At 38.9% G+C, this 22,802-nt stretch overlaps 1 protein-coding gene across 5 annotated transcripts in view; it reads right to left on the bottom strand.

Annotated features, from left to right (window-relative positions):
* The window catches only part of LOC132131456 (phosphofurin acidic cluster sorting protein 2-like), a 68,893-nt gene extending 50,973 nt beyond the window's left edge, over positions 1 to 17,920 (bottom strand). Inside the window, exon 1 of one of the 5 annotated variants that reach the window (XM_059543481.1) lies at positions 17,519 to 17,920. In XM_059543481.1, the coding sequence (XP_059399464.1) occupies positions 17,519 to 17,739 (221 nt within the window). In that variant the 5' untranslated portion in view covers positions 17,740 to 17,920. The remainder of the gene's footprint in view (positions 1 to 17,518) is intronic. The other 4 variants (XM_059543482.1, XM_059543484.1, XM_059543485.1 and 1 more) reach the window with 4 other exon arrangements.
* Positions 17,921 to 22,802: the final 4,882 nt, after the last annotated feature.

Below are 22,802 nucleotides of genomic sequence, written 5' to 3'. Positions count from 1 at the left end.
TACAGATTGAGGCATAAACGGCTACAAACACAAATCTGTATCTGCCGTCAAAACACCTTGTTCCTCTGTTTGTGCGTGTTATGCCACAGGATGTGAATTGTGCAATAATAAAGTGTAGGCTGAAGGTTGTGTGTATTGCAGGGGGCGCAAGTTCATAGAAAGGTATTATTTTTTACAATGCAGAGCCTCATTTATGAAACATGAGCAAATACATTTTTACTTTTGTAAACATTCTTATAAAAACAGCCAAAGCAACCAATTGCTGGGACAATGTTAGTAAAATGTAGCTAAATGAAAAAAAATATAATATACACGGTTATTGCAATTAGCTTCTCATCAAAATGTGATGTGTGATTTAAACCCAGAACCACTGCTTTCGCATGAAACTATAGCTTGGTGATGTTTACAAACAGACTGTTTTACTACATTCTTAAAAAAATAAGGTTCTTTACTGGGATCGATGGTTCCATGAAGAACCTTTAATATCCGTGGAAACTTTCCATTCCATAAAGGTTCATTACAGTGGACAATAGTCTCTGTTGGAAAAACTACATTACCCATGATTCTACAGAGCATCTCCTCCAATCAGAGCCAAAACTAATGAAACACTCTGAAATAACTCTCTAGCGCCCACTCACTCCCATTAAGCACTGTTTAACAAATTCAACATCTTTTAATCAATAGTTTTTATATTTATCCATAATTTTTACTGTGTCATCTCACACTGATTTATGGGATTATAGTTAATTTCCTCATTAAACCCATTAAGTATGTAGTCTTGTACCTTTGCCTTATGCCAGTACTGACCTTCAGACATCAACTCAAGGTCATGTAGCCCACCTCGGGCTGTAACATTAAAGGAAATCACATTAGCAGGACAGAAGACCAACACCCATGATATACCAGGGCTAATCAATGACAAATCAAATCAAAATCAAACTTTTTATGATACTATGTTTGAATACATAAATCTGAGCGGCTGTTTGTAAACATAAAAATACTATTTGATTTCCTTTATTGTCCGTGACAAGTATGTGAAAATGGAACATTTCACACTATTTTGTGTACACTGAAAAAACGTTTAATATTTTAATTCAATAAATTGCTTGTAAATTTCACAAATACTTACAAAGAATTGACAAAAGACACATTGAATTAAACATGAAATTTTGAAGTACAAAAAAATTAAATAGTATTTTATTGTAAAATGTGATCCAATAATCTGTGATTTTTTTTTTCTTTTTTGACAGTATACCAGGGTAAACAAGGTATTTCTGATTTTCTATAAGTGCCACCTACAGGGAATTTGCTCTTTCATTCTTCCTGTCTGCTGTTCTTTACGCTTTGGTCTGTGTGAAATAGGACTGCATTTTCATACAATCATTTGTGTGGTGGTGAACAGGCCTTCAGTTGCCATACACTTTCATTACATGCAAAAGAGTTGCCAGGAAAATTCAGCTTTTGATTCCCACAACATAAAAAAAGTCTTGCATGACATGATGGCGAAGCGAGTAAATGATGACAGAATTTGAATTTTTCTATTCCTATAATTACACAAACAGCACCCATAGGTGCTTCTCCTGCATGGAAAGCACACTTCTGAGCAGGGCCATGCTAATAATGTGCACTTTGGCACGTAACCACCTCTCGTGTTCCCTCTGAGACATTGAGATCAAAGCCTCGTGTTTGTCTCGTAGCTGCAGCATCTCAAGCATAATGAACAACAACGTGCAGCATTTGCATAATGAACACCCTCCCAGGAAAAAAACCCTCATACAGAGGTCGGGCTCCAACATTTATGAAAAACTGCAATATTTGCAAGACAAATACCACATTGTTCTTCCAGTACGGTATATTTTCCCTCCATGTGATGGGGAAGTGTTTCTGTAATCTTTGTTGCATCTCGCAGAGATATGCAGAGCACCAGAGACCGGCCGCCCTGCTTTACTTTTTTTAAACGAATACACGTCGCTTGACTCAGCAAAGACTATTGTGTGATCACTTTGAGGGCAAGTTTGTGCCCCGTTCTCTGCTGACTCACAGGCCACAGGTTTGCCATCCGCCAGACAAGATCTGAGTCAAACAGGAAATCACTTGAACTGCAAGACTTTCTCTTGCTTGTGTGTGCAGTGCAGCTCTCTCTGCTCATGGGAAAAGGAAAAAACACTCCATATAAACAAAACATTGCTTCCAAATATATTTCACTGACCTATAATAGAAGAAATGATAATCAAAGCCAAATCTTGGCAATATTGACAAAGTAAGTTCTAAATGAACATATATGAAATTCATCATGAATTCAGACTCTATTGTTTTATTTGATCATTAAGGGTGTTTTCACATATAGTAAAACGAACCAAATCCCAGTTCAGGTAAAGTAAACCAGCTCGAAGTGACCTCAGTGCTTTTGGTGTTCACAACGTAAGTGGATTTAAAAGGACATTGCTCAAATCAGTCGAATCTCAAAAGGACCCACAAACAAGCTCCGATCAGCCCTTTTATATGTTCACATACACACATAATTTCGGTTCAGAACAGCTTGGAGTGCTCAAGCACACTGAAAAGTTTACAATGTCAATAGACATTATTCTTCATTATTCTTCCTTCTTCCATGGGTTGCAAACACAAAGCATTTTAATAGCTTGTGATTTTTCAGTAGCATTAATGGCATTATGATACAATCACATTTTGCCTTCTGTAAATTACAGCAATTATGGTAACAATAATTTATTAAATCTTAATTTTATTTTTCTATTCCAAAAAATGAACTTCCTGAATAGCTTCTGTTTGCAAAGACAACTTTTTGTGTATCTTTTGTGGAGAACGAAGTTGTTCAGTGCTGTTAATCTCCTATTGATTGTGTTTAATGCACATCACTTACACTCAGCCGGCTCAAAACAATGAAGCGGCTGTACGTCTGCTCTTACACACTTTATCCCTGTCCCACATCCATACGGCTTCCTCTTTCAGTTCAGCTCAATCACTCTTTCGTGTGAGATGACAGTATATTGCTCTTTCTCTCTCTCTCACACACACATACACACAAACATCTCTCTCTCTCTCTCTAAAACACACACACACACACACACACACACACACACATGTATCTGTATGCTGTGACACAGATGGTGATGGTGACTAATGACTCTCACAGATCGGTGTGTTTCAGTGCTGTCTGATGGTATTTAGAGCATTGCTCTTGCGTGCAGATAAAATGTAATTCCTTACACACACACACACACACACAGACACACAAACTGAATATTATTACAAGAGGGCTGAATATAAAGATGTGTTTGTTTGAGGATTTGAATGACAGAATTCATTTTGCAATCAATACAAGGACACTGTTTTTAAAATGTTTTACGAGTGTTGGTATTGTTAGCTAATACTAAATCTGAATCTCTTAAAAAAAAAATTGGGTAAATGAACTAAAGCTGTATATGTTTAAAAAAATGACCATTTTAAATGTTGCCTTGGCAACTAAATAAACAGAGGTTGAATTGACATTAAAACTGCTTAAACCAAAACTGAAATAAATGTAAATATAAAATAAACTAAAAAAATAAATAAAACATGACTGACATGCAAACTACAATTAAAATAAAAACTGAAAATATAAAAATAACAGTTAATTAAAAACATTAACAAATACTATACTATTATATACGTAATACCCAAACAATATTATTATTATCATTATACATTTGCCTTATGCATTCAGTAAATCCAAATTTCTTCCAAATGTAACTTTTATGTGTAAGTGTTGAGTAACATCTTCATATGTTAAACTCTCAATATGATGTATATTATTATTAACAACATTAATTTTATACAGTTATTATTATTATTATTATTTATACATTTACACTATGCATATTTTTTATTAACAACATGAATATTATAGTTATTTTTATCATCATTATTTATTATTATGCATTTACTCTTAGGGTCATGGGAATGTATGGGTGTGTTCCTCGCCTGTTACTGGTGGAGCAAAGGGAAACATCATATACTCTTAAACCTAACTTTAGCGTGTTCTGCGCTACAGACCTTCAAGCTACGCAACATCCATTAGTCTCTACTCTTATCTCAGCTCTCTGTCCCTTCACTGCAGTCACTCCGTTGTCACTTTATTCTGTCCATTCAGATCAGCTCCTGTATTATCTATCTTCAGATAAACTATAATGCTCTAATCTACTGTATTTGACTTGCAGCTGAACCCTTTAGCAATGTTTCAGTGAGGGTTCTGGATTCTGTTTTTCTTTGTTCAGATGTGTTGTTTTCGAGTATACTCTTCTGTTAGGCGCTAATTCTCACACAGTTACACCACTGACTTAATGACTGTGTATTAACACTTTTATAAACTACGGCTGGGATGGATTGAACAGTCACAGGAAGTGGCTGCACGGAGCTCCTTCCTGAAGAGGAAACACTTCTTATGGAAAACTGAGTGCCTCTGGACACACACACACACACACACACACACACACTTTCACAACATGAGTCAATAATGAAGGACACCAGTTAAAAATACTCCACAAAGTGTTAATAAAAGTGGTCATATGGAATAATGCTAAAATTAAAAAAGCATTGCCATTTGTCATCCCTATGACTATATTTGAACAGGAATTCATCTAATTAATCTATTCAGTGTAGGACTATGAAGAATCGCTATGATATAGTGTATTTTTAGAGGTGTTTGCTGAGGCAAGAATCACTACTGCTCCTCATACTTCAGACTTAATCAGCCTCATTTATAAAATATATTATTCTGGTTTGGTTCACAGTATGTGTAAGTGAACTGTAACTTTACTGAAATTATCAAAGTTCAGGACTCTCACGCTGCCTGCACTGCTAACTGGTCGCCTCAGCTCTCAGCGATGCCCGGGGGCTCATGGGTAATTTTCCACTTGTGCAGGATTTAGAGAGAAACCTGTGCTATATCTTCCTGGTCGACTCAGATAAAGGGCAGAAAAGAGAGAAGCAGATGAAAGGACAGAAGGTGGGAGAGATGAAAGTCCTGAAGGAAATGTCTTCCCTGATGAGACAATCCTGCTTTAGCTGGAAACTGTGTTTGGACCTTGCTAGCCCCTTCTGAAAAAGAAGTGTTCTTCATTGTATTGAATTGTATCAAGCATCTTATAAGAACATTTAAAAAAACTGTACTGTCTGTAAGGAGAGACACATTCATCACTATATTTTTTTTAACACATTGTAATCTTTAATAATCCTTTCATGCTTTAAAGAAGTGCACTTATTTTGGTTTCTCAACTAACATATATGTAAAGTATTAAACTGAATGAGTTATTCAAAATTAGGGATGCACGATATATCGGCCACCATATCGATATCAGCTGATAAATGTTAACTTTTCTGTTATTGTCATTGAACCAATAAGAGAATTTGGCCGATATCTTAGAGCCGATAAATAATGCATTATTTCCTGCAGAGACACTTCAGATGCTCACTGTTCACCATGATGGTTTTTAATTGCTTGAAATATCATTGGAAACACTTCAAAAATTAAAAAAGGGTGAACTGCAACATGTGCAGGGCAAGTCTGTAATATTATAATGAGATTATTAGCTACTGTAAAATAATGTAATGGAATCTTTGTTCGCCCGTGTTTCAGTGCGCATCCACAACAGATCCTCACGACTAGCACAGTTAAGTTTGCTTGTGCATTAACAGTCTTTTGAGCAATTGTACATTGTAATATTTTGTTTATTGTATGCATATAAATCAGGTTTTTCTCATATAGAATGCGTTTGGTTAAGCTATAGCCTATAGAGGGTTAATAGAGCACTTCAGTTTGCTGGTGATCATCTTTAGCTCAGTGCACACAGCTCAAACAGCAGCTTACAACATTAATAACTATGATTGAGATTGTTATATATATAACATTATAATGAGAACAAAATAAAACTTTATGAAAACTTTATGAATTTATGAATTTCGGTTTATTTGCCGTGTTTCAGCGCGTTTTTACAGGAAGAGAGTGTGTCCAGATGCTGTGATGTCAGACCAGGTGTGTGCGCCGGCAACACCACCTGCCACGAGGGAGAAGGACATGGACAGGGTGAGCATGGAGAGGAGCTCTGCCCCCTGAATCGCAGCAGAGGGTAAGAGGACTATGGAGTGCCAAAAGTGCCAAGAATGAGGAGTATCTTATAGATTGGGAATCTGAACTGGAGGTTGAACTACCCACCTACTCTCTCCGACATCTCAGCTGGTCCCGTCCAGCCCTCCTTCATCCTTGGTTTCTTTGTTCAGCCCTGAGGGGGCTTCCAATTCTTCAGTGCCTGTTCCCGAGTTAAGCCCAGGATGGGCTCCTGTTCCTGAGTTAAGCCCAGGATCCATCTCAGCCCCTTGACTTGTCGGCTCCACCATGGCTCCTAGCTCCCTCCTCTCTGCCGTGGCCAAGCAGTCCACAAGCTCCGCCTGGCTCCCTCGTCCCTCCGGCTCCGCCTTGGTCTGGCGTCAACCATCCTGCACCTCGGGACTCCACTTGTCTGTCTTCGCCTCATCCCTCTATCCCTCTGGCTCCATCAGGCTCCTTCATCGCCTCGGCACTACCACAGTCCTCTGTCACTCTGGCTCCACCGTAGCCTCCCGGATCCACATCTCCGTGTTGGTCGCCGGCACCATCGGTTCCACCTAGGACCTCCGGATCCTCCCCGTCACCCTGGTTCTTTGGCTCTCTTCCTCGGGGTCCTCCTCCACATGCTCCAAATTCGTTGGTTTTTACCCGCTGGTGTCGGCGGCCATTCCTCCTCCATGGCTCCTCTCACCGTCGGATCCACCGTGAGCCGTAATTATGGCTGCGGCCTGGGTCCAGCTGGACTCTTCCTGCTCCAGGTCCCTCTTGGCTCCTCCCTCCATGGTCTTCTCCCTGGCTTCTCCCTCCGTGGCCCCCTCCCAGGGGTCCGTCCTCCACCAGAACCTCCTCCCAAGTTCCCACCCACGCCTTCCTATGTTGTTTCTACGGTGCGATGTCGCACCTTCCGGGAGTGGGGAGTAATGTCACACCCCTGGACTCATAATGTTGTGTTTTCCCTGCATGTATTCCATTTCCCATGTTCTGTCTGACCCAGTTTTTGTCCCTCCTTAATTGATTAGTTCCCAGGTGTATCTCCTTAGTCCCTTGCTAGCCTGTCTTTAAAACCCATGTCCTTTCAGTCTGTGTTTGTCGGGTCTACAAGTCAGTACGTGTGTCTTCCTCCTGTGTTCCATTAATAAAGACTCTCTTGATTATTCTCGACTCCGTGTTACTTCCAGCAAAGTATTGTGACATTCGGCAGAACACTTTAACCGCAATTCTATTATTATTGTATGATATCATAATGAAGAAAAAAATTAATTAAAAGAATGAAATGAAAAAAGCGCAGTCTCGGGAGTACCCGGGGGTACTCCCGAGACTGCGCTCTACTCCCCCCCCCCTCCCCCTCCCTCCGGGGGGGACCGCTCACGGGGACCTGCGGGAACCTGGGGGTAGGACAGGCGAGGCGAGAGAAAAGGAGATGGAAGGAGGAGCGACAGAGACGAGAGAGGGGAGAGAGGAGAAAAAAAAAAATTCCGGTTCCCAGACGCACTGCTGCTCGGCCCTCCACCAGCTGGGTGATCTCCTCCGCGGTGCCTGGCGGTGGCACTGGACGGCCCTCGGCAGACGGCACGACACTCCTCCGCCGCCCGGTGGACGGCGACGTCTCCTCCGGTTTTGGGCAGCTGGCAGGAGTCCCCCGTTCCCTGCTCCTCCCCGTTCCGGCGGATGGCAGCAGGCTCCGGCCACCTGGCGAACGGCGCCGACTCCTCCGCTCCCTCACGGACGGCAGCCGTCTCTCCACATCGTGGGCGGCCGGTAGCGAGCTCGCCTGTCCCCGGCAACTCGCTCCAGCCCACCGCCTCGAGCGTCCATGGCGGCACACTCCTCGCCTGCTCGTTGGCACCGCGGATTCACCACAGCGGCGAGGGATCTTCAGCAGCGCGTCCCTCCTTCTCCCGGGCTTCGGCACCACTGTAATGATATAACCTTCATATTCATCCGGAAGAAGGAGGCGGGAACCGGCGGACAATCAAAAACATTTTAATAACAAAATAAACACAAAAACAAATAAAACCCAAAACACAACTAAAAGCCCAGGCCTGGTCCTCTCTCCCCTCTCTCGTCTCTGTCGCTCCTCCTTCCATCTCCTTTTCTCTCGCCTCGTCTGTCCTACCCCCAGGTTCCCGCAGGTCCCCGTGAGCGGCCCCCCCGGAGGGAGGGGGGGGGGGGGGGGAGTAGAGCGCAGTCTCGGGAGTACCCCCCGGCCTGCGAGGGGCGATGGGGGTATGTGACGAGTGGGGCGGGGCCGAGGGACAGGGGAGCGAGGCCGGTGGAGTGATTGGAGATGAACTACACCTGTTCGACCCACCGGTCTCGAGGCCCATGGAGGAGATGGTAGGATATAAACTGGAGCGACGACAGTGAAGGACGAGAGAGGACCAGGCCTGGGCTTTTAGTTGTGTTTTGGTTTTTATTTGCGCGCACCAGTCGTCCGTGAGGGGCTGGTGCGCTGTTTTGTGTTTATTTTGCTTTATTAAAATGTTTTTGATTGTCCGCCGGTTCCCGCCTCCTTCTTCCGGATGAATACAAAGGTTAATTCATTACAATTTGAAAAAGAAAAAAATGCTTCACTGCCAAACCAAACCAAAGAAATGTGTTGTTAAAAACAAAGTCATTTGGTCAAACTAATATGCAGAAAAAAAAGAAAAAACATTGACATTTTTAGCACATTTTGGTTACTAGGTTTAAACCTTTCTTGTGAATGTTTAAAATTTTTATAACACTTTAGATTAGGTAACATTCACTATTGGGTTTTTCATCAAAAAACTGCTTATTTGCTGCCTATTGATTGTTAATAAGGTGTTTGTTTTGGTAATTATGTTTAGGCATTGGGTCGAGTTAAGGTTCCCAGAAGATGGTCATCCAGAATAAGCCTTTAAAATGTGCTTTATAAGTACTAATAAAATTTTTTTCAAAACCATATAAAACTCACAAACATTCACATGTACAATGCTGTTAAAATGTTTGGGGTCAGTAAGATTTGTTAAAGGGGTCATATGATGTGATTAAAATTTTTCCTTTCTCTTTGGAGTGTTACAAAATATTGGTGAATAAAGAAGATCTGTAAAGTTGCGAAGACTAAAGTCTCAAATCCAAAGAGATATTCTTTATAAAAGTTAAGACTCATCCACGCCCTCCTAAAACGGCTCGTTTTAACATGCCAACACATATCTAAGTCAGTATGTGGGAAGATTTGCATAATGCCCTAATCTTTCTATTTAACTGGATCTTCTTAGTGAACCAGTCGAACTAGTTCACCATATCAAACGCAATAGTTTGAAACAGTTTGCGTCTCCAGTACACACTAATCCTAAAGTTACTTAACTTATTCCATTTATAAACATGCCTTTCAGTCCTCTGACGCGAAATAAACCAATCTCCTGAGTTATTCAGTTACTCCTAACAGTACATTGACTGAACTGCTAAAAGAGATCCGATGATGGGATGTGCACGAGCAGAGCAGCTGGACTGAGCCATGTCCTGCTGGGAGATGGCATTAGTTCAGGCATTTCGGCCAATCACAACGCACTGGATAGTTGGCCAATCAGATCACATCTCACTTTTTTAGAACGATTTGTAAAAATCGATGCGTTTCAGAAAGGCGGGGTGTAGAGGAGAAACAATAATAAAATAATGTGTTTTTTGAACCTTGAACCGCATAAACACATTGCATTACCCCAAAAACACAAAATAATGTTCTTTTTAGCAGCATCATATGACCCTTTTGAAAATGTTTAAAGTCTATTATGTTCACCAAGGCTACATTTATTTGATACTGAAAAATATCTTAAAAAGTAATATTTTTAAATAATATTAAATAAAAAAAATTTTACATGCAAAAAAATTAATTGATTCCTGTGACCAAAGCTGAATTTTCAACATCATTTCTCCAGTCTTCAGTGTCACATCATCTTCAGAAATCATTCTAATATGACGATTTACTGCTCAAGAAACATTTCTGATTATTATCAATGTTGAAAACAGTTGTGCTGTACAATATTTTTGTGGAAACCATCAAAACCTTTTTTTTTATTCTTTGATGAATAGAAAGTTAACAAGTAAAAAAAATAAATCTACCAAGCCTAAACTTTTGAACAGTAATGTACATACACACTGTGCCTTCATGCATTCAGACACATGCATTCAGAACAACAGGAGGAAGAGAACAAATGCAGTTCATTCTCACCATATCTGCCACATCTCTGCAGCTTGATGCATGCAAGCATGAAAACATCAGACCCTACAAACACAAGCACACTCGCTGCCCCCAGAGATACACTCTGTCTCTTTTTGATTCACTCATTAAGTAATCATAGGAAAGGAGATGGTTTTAACACTTTTGGCCTGTTTTGCACTATTTATCTAAACTTTGATGTTCACACATTTGTCTGCTACAATTTAAAGTGCTTCCAACATTCCAGTCTCACATAATTACTTTGATCACCCAAGCAACAACATAGCAATGGACTAACAACAACCACTCAAAACACCCTCGAAACCACTTAGGAACAGACTTGATAAGCTGCTGTCACCTAGGGCACGTCCTGGCCAGGATTTCTATATTGCCTAAAATATCCAGGTTTTGGCTTTGTTTGTGCTGCACAGACTAATCGGTGTATGACATCAAAGTACCTTGAGAGCTAGAGAGCAGGCGCTCCTTATGCTTTTGAAACACTCTTGCAGTACTTTGATGTTAAACACTGATCGGTCTGCGCAGAGCCACTTCAAATTGAACACTCCTAATATGTACCCATATTTGCACAGCTTTGATCGTTCTCTTTAGTCACCATCTTCTCACGCGCCATGATTAATTGATTGTTTACAATGCCTGCATGTTATTCATCAAACTACTTTTCTATCACTACCTTTAGCAAGTATGAAAACAGGAAAACAAAGCCAAAACCTGAGTGTTTTAGGCAATATAGAAATCCTGTACAGGATGTGCCCGGGGAAAAAAGGACGCATGGTCACCCTACTGTCACCCATAATACCCCAGAAACTACCTAGCAACCCCACAGAGCACCCTAGCAACTGCATGGTAATGCACTAAAACACCTTAGCGACCACATAGCAACATCCTAGCAACCAATCACCCACACACAGAAAATGTAATAAAGCTAGTCATGTTTGGTGATCTGAAGTTTCAATGCAATAATATGAGAAAAATTGCAATACATCAATATTGTTTTGGGACTACTGATGAGAGCTGCAAGGAATCACAAGAAGTAAACCATTAAAATATACAGTGACAATCTTTGAGGTATTTGAGGAATGGCATATTGGTGTTTGTATGATTTACAAAGTACAACCAAATATTTCATCAAGTGATTTATTGTTAATAAACTTGCTGTTAAATTAGATTGTAATTAATACAAACCCAAGTTGCGACTTGCACGAATAAATAACGCTATTTCTAGCATTTGTAAAATTGCATTTTTCCATCTCAAAAATGTATCTAAATTACGGCCTATGCTCTCAATGTCAAATGCAGAAATGTTAATCCATGCATTTATGACCTCAAGGTTAGATTATTGTAATGCTTATTTGGGTGGTTGTTCTGCACGCTTAGTAAACAAACTATAGCTAGTCCAAAATGCATCCCATCTCTTTAACCTGGCTTACACATAACATACTAATATGCTTCTAATATCCAAAAATATCCAAATCCAGTACGTATTCAGACCAGATGGTGGATCAGCACCTAGAAAGGACCTCTACATCCCTGAAAGACAGTGGAGACCAGGACAACTAGAGCCCCAGATACAGATCCCCTGTAAAGACCTTGTCTCAGAGGAGCACCAGGACAAGACCACAGGAAACAGATGATTCTTCTGCACAATCTGACTTTGCTGCAGCCTGGAATTGAACTACTGGTTTCGTCTGGTCAGAGGAGAACTGGCCCCCCAACTGAGCCTGGTTTCTCCCAAGGTTTTTTTCTCCATTCTGTCACCGATGGAGTTTCGGTTCCTTGCCGCTGTCGCCTCTGGCTTGCTTAGTTGGGGACACTTCATCTACAGCGATATCGTTGACTTGATTGCAAATAAATGCACAGACACTATTTAACTGAACAGAGATGACATCACTGAATTCAATGATGAACTGCCTTTAACTGTCATTTTGCATTATTGACACACTGTTTTCCTAATTAATGTTGTTCAGTTGCTTTCACAAAATCGGCTTTGTTTAAAGCGCTATATAAAAAAGGTGACTTGACTTTACTTATATTTGAGGTAAATCTGAAGCCATTTATGCATGTTCAGTACGAATGGGAATTATAAAGAATTGTGCTATTCTAGTTCCTTAATGACAATAATATTAATAATAATAATAATAATAATAATTAATAGAGTAATCAATAGAAAACAATAATTGTTTGTAGCAGCCAGTGTTCGGGAAAGTTACTTTCAAAAGTAATGCATTACAATATTGCGTTACACCCTAAAATAAGTGACTAATTGAATTACTTAGTTACTTTTTATGGAACAAAAATGTGTTATATAACTTTTTCGTTACATTTTCAATCTGGGATGGTCTTGCTTTGTTTTTAATATAAAAATGTTATAGTTTACTACCAAAAGCGAAATGAATAAGCCTCAGGCTGAAGGAAGTTTAAATTCACATCTGTACAGTAGACGGCGCAGCTCAAACCATTCTGAATTGCATGAATAATAGGATGCAGGAAAAGAAAGTTCAACACTGTTCAGCAATAAAAAAAGTTGTTTTTAACAACTAAAGTTGTTTTTGCTTATTAGTATGGTTGAATTGGCTCATCGAATGTCAGCAGCAAAGACACTGGTTAATAAAATGGGATTAAATCCCAATCCCAATCTTAAAATATATTTGTGTTATTTAACATATTTAATTATTGCAGTTTTGCATCATATTCTGAGTTTGCATTTCACTGTTTTTATTAATTTTGAGGAACACAAATCTGTTTTTGTGTGATATGAGTAAATGCATGTAGACATTTAATTTAGATCTACAGTAACATCATGTTCAGACAGGGCTTTAAACTCCTCTGGACTCACTTATGATTTCTCTCGACATGAGGACAGGAGAGCTGTCGGTCAATACATGGGAAAACAAAGTAACTGGCATTACTTATTTGAAAAGGTAACACTGATATTTTCTTTTCAATTTAAAAGTAATGCATTACTTTACTAGTTACTTGAACCCCCAACACTGGTAGCAGCCCTAGAAGATTCACCCCAAAATAAAAAACCTGTCTTCATTTACCCTTATATTCCAAACCTCTATGACTTCATTTCTTCTGCAGAACATATTTCAGTATTTATATAACACTGAGACATTTCCGCTGACATTTACTGATGCCCCAAAGTGCTTTTAGTGTGTATCAGTGGTTTAAAACAGAAAATGAGTCGTGTGCAGCTAATTTCCTGAGGGACCCTTGAGCAACAGAAACCAATGGTTTTTAAGATGAACTGTATTGCACGTATTTCCACCCCATTGATCTCTGGGAAAGAACAACATCATGTACCTTGCCGACATCAGCTGGCGTTTCGTCAGAAATAATGACCCTACACGTAGTCCCACACCAATTAAGGTCCAATGAACGAGCATGAATAATTGACATGCTATTGACTGCATAAACTGATTGGGGCCGCATGTTTAATTATGGCAGGCCGATCTATGCCTGGATGGGTTTACACTCATTTGTCTTTTCAGGGACAAGAGGAATCCATTAATCACTTCCAGCGTCCCTCGTCATTCGTTTAACTATATAGCAGCTGAGTCTCCTACTAGAGCCTGGGAATGGCTACTGCTGATTACCTCACGACACGCTAAACGTCATGATACAAGACACGATTAGAAACACTGCACAGGTTAAAGTGGTCTTATGATGTGATTTCAAGTTTTCCTTTCTCTTTGGAGTGTTTCAAGCTGTTTGTGAATAGATAAGATCCTTAAGTTGCAAAGGCTAAAGTCTCAAATCTAAAGAGATATTATATTTAAAAGTTAAGACTAATCCACACTTTCCTAAAACGCCTCATTTAAATACGCCCCCACATGTTTACATCATGATGTGGGAAGATTTGCATAACACCACCCAAATATTCACGCAAAGAAAGAAGCCGTGACTTTTATTTTTGCTGTAGTATTGTTGTTGCCGCCTGTGCCATGTCGTGAAGACACTGTGTGTTTCGTTGTGAAAGAGAAACTACTTTGTTTGGCCTTCCAAAAGAGGACACAACTATAAATCAGTGGTTAAGTTGTATTTACAACACTGTTCCAGAACAGTCCAACCCAAATATTTGTGTATGTGCAATGCATTTTACGGAGGAATCTGGGAGAGTAGCCTACAATGTCGGGTGTTCTGACTCACAGCCTGTAAGTATGTTTTCATATTTAAAGAATTTCCCAAGGACGATTCAAACGCGAGTTTTAAGCAGTGTATAAGTCATTATAATCAGTAAATATGTCCCCACTGGATGCAACAAATGCCTCATTTGTAATGTGTTTTATTGCTTTTCAGAGCACACCTCACTTTTCAGAACGATGAGCTTTGTAAAAATCTATGTGTTTCAGAAGGCAGGCCATAGAGGAGAAACAATAATGTACAGTATGTGGAAAACAATGTGTTTTTTGTACCTTAAAGCACATTAACACATTGTATTACGCCAAATATACAAAATAATGTTCTTTTTTTAACGTCTTATGACCCCTTTAAAATAAAGTGTTAATATATTGCTTATTAATATCTCTAAAAAGATGTGATGTCTATTTATTGTCTTTGTATTTTTTTTTTAATCTTTTTACATTATCACTTTCAATTAAGATGGCAAGATCACAACTTGGGTAAAATAAATTTTTCTGGGGGGTCATGATGCTGTATATTCAGTAAGAGTGCAGGAAACACTGCTACAACATTTTAGTACAATTACGCACTAATTGAACTGAAAGTCATGGAAAATGTTTTACATGTATTTAAAAAAATATAGAACAGCACATGTTCTTGATTCCCAACCCTAATCAGTAGAGGGACTCAGCTGTATTTCTGCTGGACATTCAGCCATGCTTTATGAAGCAGAACAAATGAAGCAAACAGCTTTGGCATTTCAGTGAAATACACATTTGCCCTTTCTTTGAGAGGACTTGAGGGCAGCCAGCAGCGTCAGATCTCGAGCTGTGAACCACTGAAGTCCTGATACTTGAAGGACGCCTGTATGCAGGAAGCAATCCTGTTCTTATTCCCAAAGCCATCGGGACACATCTGGGCCAGGCTGATTAATCTAGTCCCACAAGTTCTCACAGCTCTCTGTGAAGCTTTATGTGCCACCAGGTTTGCTTTTAGTAAGGCAATTACTCGCTATCCTAAGCCCATCATCCAAAATAACAGAAGAAAAAAACAACAGGAACGTAGCACACATCCCCACTTGCTACATATTTAGATTAAAAAAAAGTTGTGATATATTGTGAATACAGTAACACCCAAAGGACCTTTTTAGACAAAATGCTCATTTACTACATAAATATTACAGACACAAAACATTATTAAGAAAATCCATTTAGTAGCTTAAAATATTTCTAGATTGGATCTGAAGATTGCAGAAAACACCCTGGCCTTTAAAACAACAAACCAGGGATGTGCTTGCTTTAACTTTATAATGCTTGACTAATACAAAATCCAATCTGGCATTGAAGAGGAAACAGCAGATTTTGTGCTGTGTTCACTTCCATTCATAAGCATGTAAACACTGGAGCTTGCCCTGATCCGATCCATCAACCTGCTGCACACAAGTATAACAGAATACAACAAAATACAACAAAAAGTTTCAACTCTTAAAAGTGTTATCTAGAGTTGTCATAATGTTTTCGTATGTTTTAAGTCAACAACTGTAAAAAAAAAAAAAGTGTTCAATTGTAATTTATGTTACATTGATTGTAATGTGTGAAGTTGTGTGAAAAAAACAACCCAATCTCAGGACAAAACGTAACTATTTTATGAGCTTGAAATTTTGTATGAATTTTTGCAATGTAATTCATAATAATTCATGTAATTCAACTCTCAGTGGAGTGTATGCAGATTGTACGAAATGCAATCATACAAATGTGCAACTAATTCGCCAAAATGGAAAATAGTTACAAACTATTACGTAAATAAAAATAAAAAGTGTTGTATGAATCCCCCTATAATTCAAAGGTAACAATGGGCCCCATCACATTATTTCTGTTTGTGTTATGTTTTGTCTTGTTAAAATTGTCTGATAGGGGTCTTTCAGTGGGCAATGTTAAATGCAATGTTACAATGAGCATGACAGAATCACTTGCTACCCTTGAATGTGTAAAGCTTCCCGCCACTCTTTTAACTTTACTGTCATGATGACGGTCCCAGTTTAACTCCCAGTTTTAAGTCGATAACACAGGATGTGGTTCGGGTTATCTGGACAGAAATGTATCATGTGTAACACAGGAACATTGCGCATAGCTAAGAGATACGCTGATTTTCAATATGTTTAACAACAGCTATAATTATGTAATGCAGCATTTATAAAGTAATACCAAATAATAATTCAAAACTGAATAAAAAAAAAACTAATAATTTTGACTAACTTCGTTCCATATCCTGAATATGCATCTTTTTACAAACAAATGGCACTCGTGGTTATTACAACAAGCGCACATTAGCACTGATTTGACTGTGATGAATACAAAAGGCATTTGAGAGCATTGACTTAAAAAGCTTCCATGCAATTAACAGGCTTTTTAAAAACATACTCCATCCTCGTTTTGAAACCAACACGAAACGAATTTTCAGTAAATGTCTCAAAATCGCACTTAAATTATATTAATGCAAAGAATGGCATGTTGACGGCATATCTCAGAAAAAATACAGATATTGAAATTAAGCACTAAAGATTTTAATGCCCCGCGTTTGCAAGGCTTTAACTTTAGTGGGTGTGTTTAAATGACACCCGAAACAAGTAAGCTAAAACTGATTTTATGTTTATAAACCAAACTAAACTCATAAAGAAATGTGCCCTTTATCAATACTCTGATATATGGCGTTATGTTTCCAAATATTACGTTTTTCAACATAACAACACTGCATGATGATTTGTTGTGACCTGCTTTACCAAACATGAACATTAATCCGGTTAACTATTGATGTTTTCTGTGTAACGTCAGACACTTGCAAACATAGATGTCCATAACGGTCCTTTCAAATGAACATGAACATACGTAGGTTTCCATGTATCATAATACGTTTCCAGAACTCATCATCACAGCTCTGAATGCATGAGTTTTGTTTTGACCTCTTTAAAGCATAACATGCGCAAATTAAAGCCCATGTTGCATGCACAGAAAAGCATGCAATCCAACTAATGCACAGTGTTTGATACATTCCGAAGCATTATTTACACATGAACAATAGTATTAGGTTTGATGTACCTCGGAACACAACTCGGAGAGGAGCGGTCAATCTCCCACGTTGCAAACAAATTCATTGGCACAGGCATGATGGGACCCAAACCCGCCGCTCCCGAGCCCGAGCCCCCAGCTCCGGCCATGGCTGGTCCTCCGGGCGCAGCGGCAGCGGGAGCGGGTGCACCGACGCCCGGGTTCATGAAGGCGGCCCGGGCCCCTCCTCTCTCCACAGCCGCGGCCATCATCGAACGGACGCTCAAGCTGGACTGGGATGGTTGAGGACCTCGCTTCTCATGCACCAGGTCCGGACAGCTTTCTGCTCCTGCTCATCTCTCACATACACAGATTTGCGGTGGTCAGAGGCGGAGCTTCAAAAGAAAATGTGGAGCAGATGCGATCTGCGATCGGTCGATAGGCGGCGCTGAATAACGGGGTCCAGTCCAGTTCTAGTTCAGTAGGCCACTCGCTAACGAGTCGTTCTATTGAGTGATTCAGTCGAACCGATTCGCGAACTGTTCGAAATGAACTGCACTGTTTATAAGAGAGACTATCTGTTTGTCAATAAACCTGTAAGGTCACTTAAATGTTTGAACTTATTACCATAAACAACCTAAGTAACCTAAATAACCTTTGACGATATAATTTAAAAAAAATATGGACGCGGTAACATTTATAGGGAAAAACACTCAATAAGATTCATTTAATCAATAATAATAAACATAATTTCTAAAAGCTATATGTCACAAAATGCATGTAAATACTACATCGAATTCTCAGCTCATTAATATTAATTTGTTCTATTCCAGTGGCGGCTTGTCTTTTTCTTAAAAACCAGCGGTTTTTCTGCCTCATGAACCCGTGGGCTAGGTTTAATCGTGCTTGTGTGCAGTGTCTGGAAAAAAAATATAATCAGAGGTTAGCCTTTGTCCTCTAATAAGCAAGCAACTGTGCCTTAAATTAGAATTTAAACAGTCATGTTTAAATTGGAATAATTTATACTTGTGGCACAATGACTCATATTGTGCATCATGAACAGACCTGGCATTTTTCTTCCATTTAGGTAAAATGAAAGTGCCCCTATTTTGCCATTTTTAAGGTTGCTAATAATGTTTAATAATGTTCTCCTAAAACAGGTTTACACGCATGCAAGGTCAAAAAAACATGTTAGTTTTCACAGAAAATAGATTTAATTTTACCTAATTTCTAAATGATTCATAAACAACTCGTGCGGAGCAGTTTTAAAGCATCAGTCTCTCTAAACTCCTCCTTTTGATTGGTCAGAAGGAGCAGTCCTTTGTGATTGGTCTACTGCGTACAGCGTATGTCGGAAACATAGACAGTAAAAGAAATGGACACAGCGACCCCATTGGAACTCAATTGAGACAAGAGAAGCCCATTTTTAGCGTTTTTTAGCACTTCCGTTTCTGACGCGCAGACTCAAACTAAGCTTGATGACGTCAGCAACCTGTCTGACAGATGTAAATCTTCTAGTGGCTGTGCGTGCAAACTGCCATGGTTAATCTTGCAGAGACGGCGAGCTTGAGCGGGGAGTTCTTTGGTGTGAGTGAGAAGGAGTAAGTATTCTGATTAATTATTTTGTATAGTATTTTAAAATGTAACGCCAGTACGCCATATTAAGTTAATTGCCTGCGAGCTTCTCCTCCTGTCTGTACGGTAATGCGACAGAGAGTCGAGTGGTTATGACGCAATCTTTAGCCTATTTTTACAAAAACTGTTTCTACGGGGCCATAATGTAACATAGAAGGTAATGGAGCCCTTTATACATTGTCGTGTATCTTTAGAAATAAATAATGGACAAATGGAGTCTTAAAATGCCTCAGATGTAAAGTTGTTCGCTGTCAAAGTGATGCCAAAATGAATGGGAGTCAATGGGAATGCTAACGCAAGTGAAGTTCTGCTACAAGATGGCGGCACACGGCCGACTTCAACTTCCGGTCGACTTCCTTGCCGCCAGGTCGGAAACAAGTGGCAACCTCCCGCTCTCTCGTGAAGCCCATACGGAAGTGACTTAAATTCTAATTCATCGACTAGCTACTAGAGGCTGGCTGCAAAAGGGAGTCAATCCCATACTCCCCATGTTAAAACTTCACAGCAGAAAAAAAAAAATGTTTACAGCCTGGTTCAAAAATAATTTTGGTCTATATAGCTAGTTTTGTCATTCATCAGAACTGTGAGTTGTGATTAATTTTTCTTTTATAACTCATCTGTTTAAATTATATTAGGCCTCATTAGATGTGCTAAAACAACTCTCATAGTGTAGGATACATCATCTTCTCAACATGATGTTAACCACACAGATATTTTACAGTGTTTGAGGGGAAGGTAAGCTGGCGACCTAAAACATGGGCGGACATTATGCAAATGTATTACTTTGTGATGTAGAGCCGTAACAGAATAAGATTCAAATTCCTGATGACTCGTTTAGGCGATTGCAAGCTGATTCTTTTCTTCTTTTTTTTTTGACAGACAATGACTTTATCTGTCGTGCACTGTTGGCTTCACAACTTTGCAGATAGTTTATGTTCAAATACAGCTACATGACAGAATGAATGCATGAATGGTCCAAAAGTCATAATGGGGCACTTTAAATCTATTTTCTGAAACATGTTTTTTGACCTCATTTGACCTCACATGCATGTAAACCTGTTTTAGGAGACTCATAAAACAATATTAGCAACCATAAAAAATGACATAATAGGGACATTTCTAATATCACTAATTTTATGTATTCATTTTTTTCAGACATGTGACTTTTTGACTCACACTATATTTATGACCATCATGAGGCCAAGTGATGAGCAATTGATGAGGGGTTGGTTAGTTGGTGGCTAAAGTAGTGCTGAAAGCGCCCAAGTAGCGCAATCTCAAATATCAAAACTCAAAATGTGTAATTTCCATTCCTAATATACATATTTTACAGGCACTATTATGCATATTGGTCATAAACACAGCTAAAAAGCTTCCTACCAGTGGCCCTTCTTCACAAAACTTAACATCTAGCACAGTTTTATCATAGTGAGGATGCCAAATGTTTCAATACAACCATTTCAGTCAAATGTAATTTATGCAACATTTAAAACCTTTAACCAAGTTTTGACAACCCTGCATCCAACACAGGCTGTAGGATTTGCTGTTCCACAGATCCTGAGCTCACTGACAAATATCTGATCTTCCAGAGGGCGCATTTTTGCAAAATCAAAAGTGAAAGTGAACCGCAAGCGCTCATTCAAAAGAGATTATTCTTCACGCATTAATAGCAGTCTCCTGATATGCGAAAATTATATGCAATATTAGAATGTTTGCAGGAGTAAGGAGTCTTTGATGGGCTCTAAAACAAAAATGCACACTATGAATGGCGACTGTAGAAAGTAAAAGCCAAGTACAGGTCATTTTGGTCGATTTAGAAATCTTGGCCGGACACATTTTTTAAGGCCCAGAAAGAGGACATGTATGGGAAAAAGAGGAGTGTGATGGAAGGGCAGATGCTTTTGGGTAATTTGTGCTTGCTGTTTAAAAAACATATGAAACTAACAGTAAACTGGCAGCTCTGGTTGTAATTAACAGGTTTATTTCGACCTCTCTTTTATTTTGTCCCATTTGGTTAAATTTGAAATTTTATTTTCTAAAAATTGAATTAAAAAACTTAACACCAAATTCCTAGAGTTGCTTTTGGCATATATCATTATATTATTTCATTATGAATAATATACATTGGATGAAAGCTTGGCAAAAAATATTTAAAGCAGATTTTTTAAATCCCAGAGGGGCCATAGTTAGATCTATTTTATCTATTTTAAATTGGAGATATATTTCAAAAGTATTCATATCTAACATGCAAATCATACTTTACAGAGTTTATCAGCAGACACTAGCACGCTGTTGGTAAACTCTGTGGCATCTTATCTCATGGCGCCCTCTTGAGTCTGCATTAGGACCTAAACTATATGAACACATTGTCATATGCTATTTTAACAATCAAATTTAATGAATTAGAAATTTCTAATTTATTTTCTTTTCATCTTCAGGATACTATATAACAATATACAAAAGGTTCATGAAGATACAAAAAAAAAACTTAAATTCAAAATGTGGTTCATCAGTATGGACATGAATTTCATTACAACTACATAATCACGATATACACAATCCTAAAACATACTAAGTCTATCTACATGTCTGTCTGACTATTTTAAGTGAGAGATACTACATCTATGTACAGTAGGTGATGAACCAAAGTGCCTATTACCAAACCACAAATTCTCCACCAGGTGGCACAAATGGACAGTTGGCATCATGCTCAATAAATCTGGACATATAATGAAATAAATAACTGGTAATATTTTATAACAATACTTAATAACACATAATTATAACTTCATATCCCACAGTTCTGACTTCTTTTCTCACAATTACAAGTTTATATCACACATTGCAATTACCTTGTTTTATTTTTTTTTATTTTTTTTTTATTATTACTATTATTTATGGTGGAAACATGCTTCCATAAGAAATAGCTAAGGTAACAATTATATCAATATTTAAGGTAACAATTACAGGTTGCCACTTTTTATATGATGAAAAAGTTTAGATTCAATGTTATAATATTATAAAACAGAATTTTGTTACAAGTATGTTCTTCAAATATTGAGTCTTGGTTCTGGGAAAATGAAAAATGTCCAGTTTTCTTTGTTAGAGTCAAAGTCAAAGTCAAAGTCACCTTTATTTATATAGCGCTTTAAACAAAAAAATACATTGCGTCAAAGCAACTGAACAACATTCATTAGGAAAACAGTGTGTCAATAATGCAAAATGACAGTTAAAGGCAGTTCATCATTGAATTCAGTGATGTCATCTCTGTTCAGTTAAATAGTGTCTGTGCATTTATTTGCAATCAAGTCAACGATATCGCTGTAGATGAAGTGTCCCCAACTAAGCAAGCCAGAGGCGACAGCGGCAAGGAACCGAAACTCCATCGGTGACAGAATGGAGAAAAAAACCTTGGGAGAAACCAGGCTCAGTTGGGGGGCCAGTTCTCCTCTGACCAGACGAAACCAGTAGTTCAATTCCAGGCTGCAGCAAAGTCAGATTGTGCAGAAGAATCATCTGTTTCCTGTGGTCTTGTCCTGGTGCTCCTCTGAGACAAGGTCTTTACAGGGGATCTGTATCTGGGGCTCTAGTTGTCCTGGTCTCCGCTGTCTTTCAGGGATGTAGAGGTCCTTTCTAGGTGCTGATCCACCATCTGGTCTGGATACGTACTGGATCCGGGTGACTGCAGTGACCCTCTGAT

Source organism: Carassius carassius, chromosome 48 (genome assembly GCF_963082965.1).
Source record: "Carassius carassius chromosome 48, fCarCar2.1, whole genome shotgun sequence".
NCBI classification, from domain to species: Eukaryota; Metazoa; Chordata; class Actinopteri; order Cypriniformes; family Cyprinidae; genus Carassius; species Carassius carassius.
This window is presented reverse-complemented; position numbering and strand designations above follow the sequence as displayed.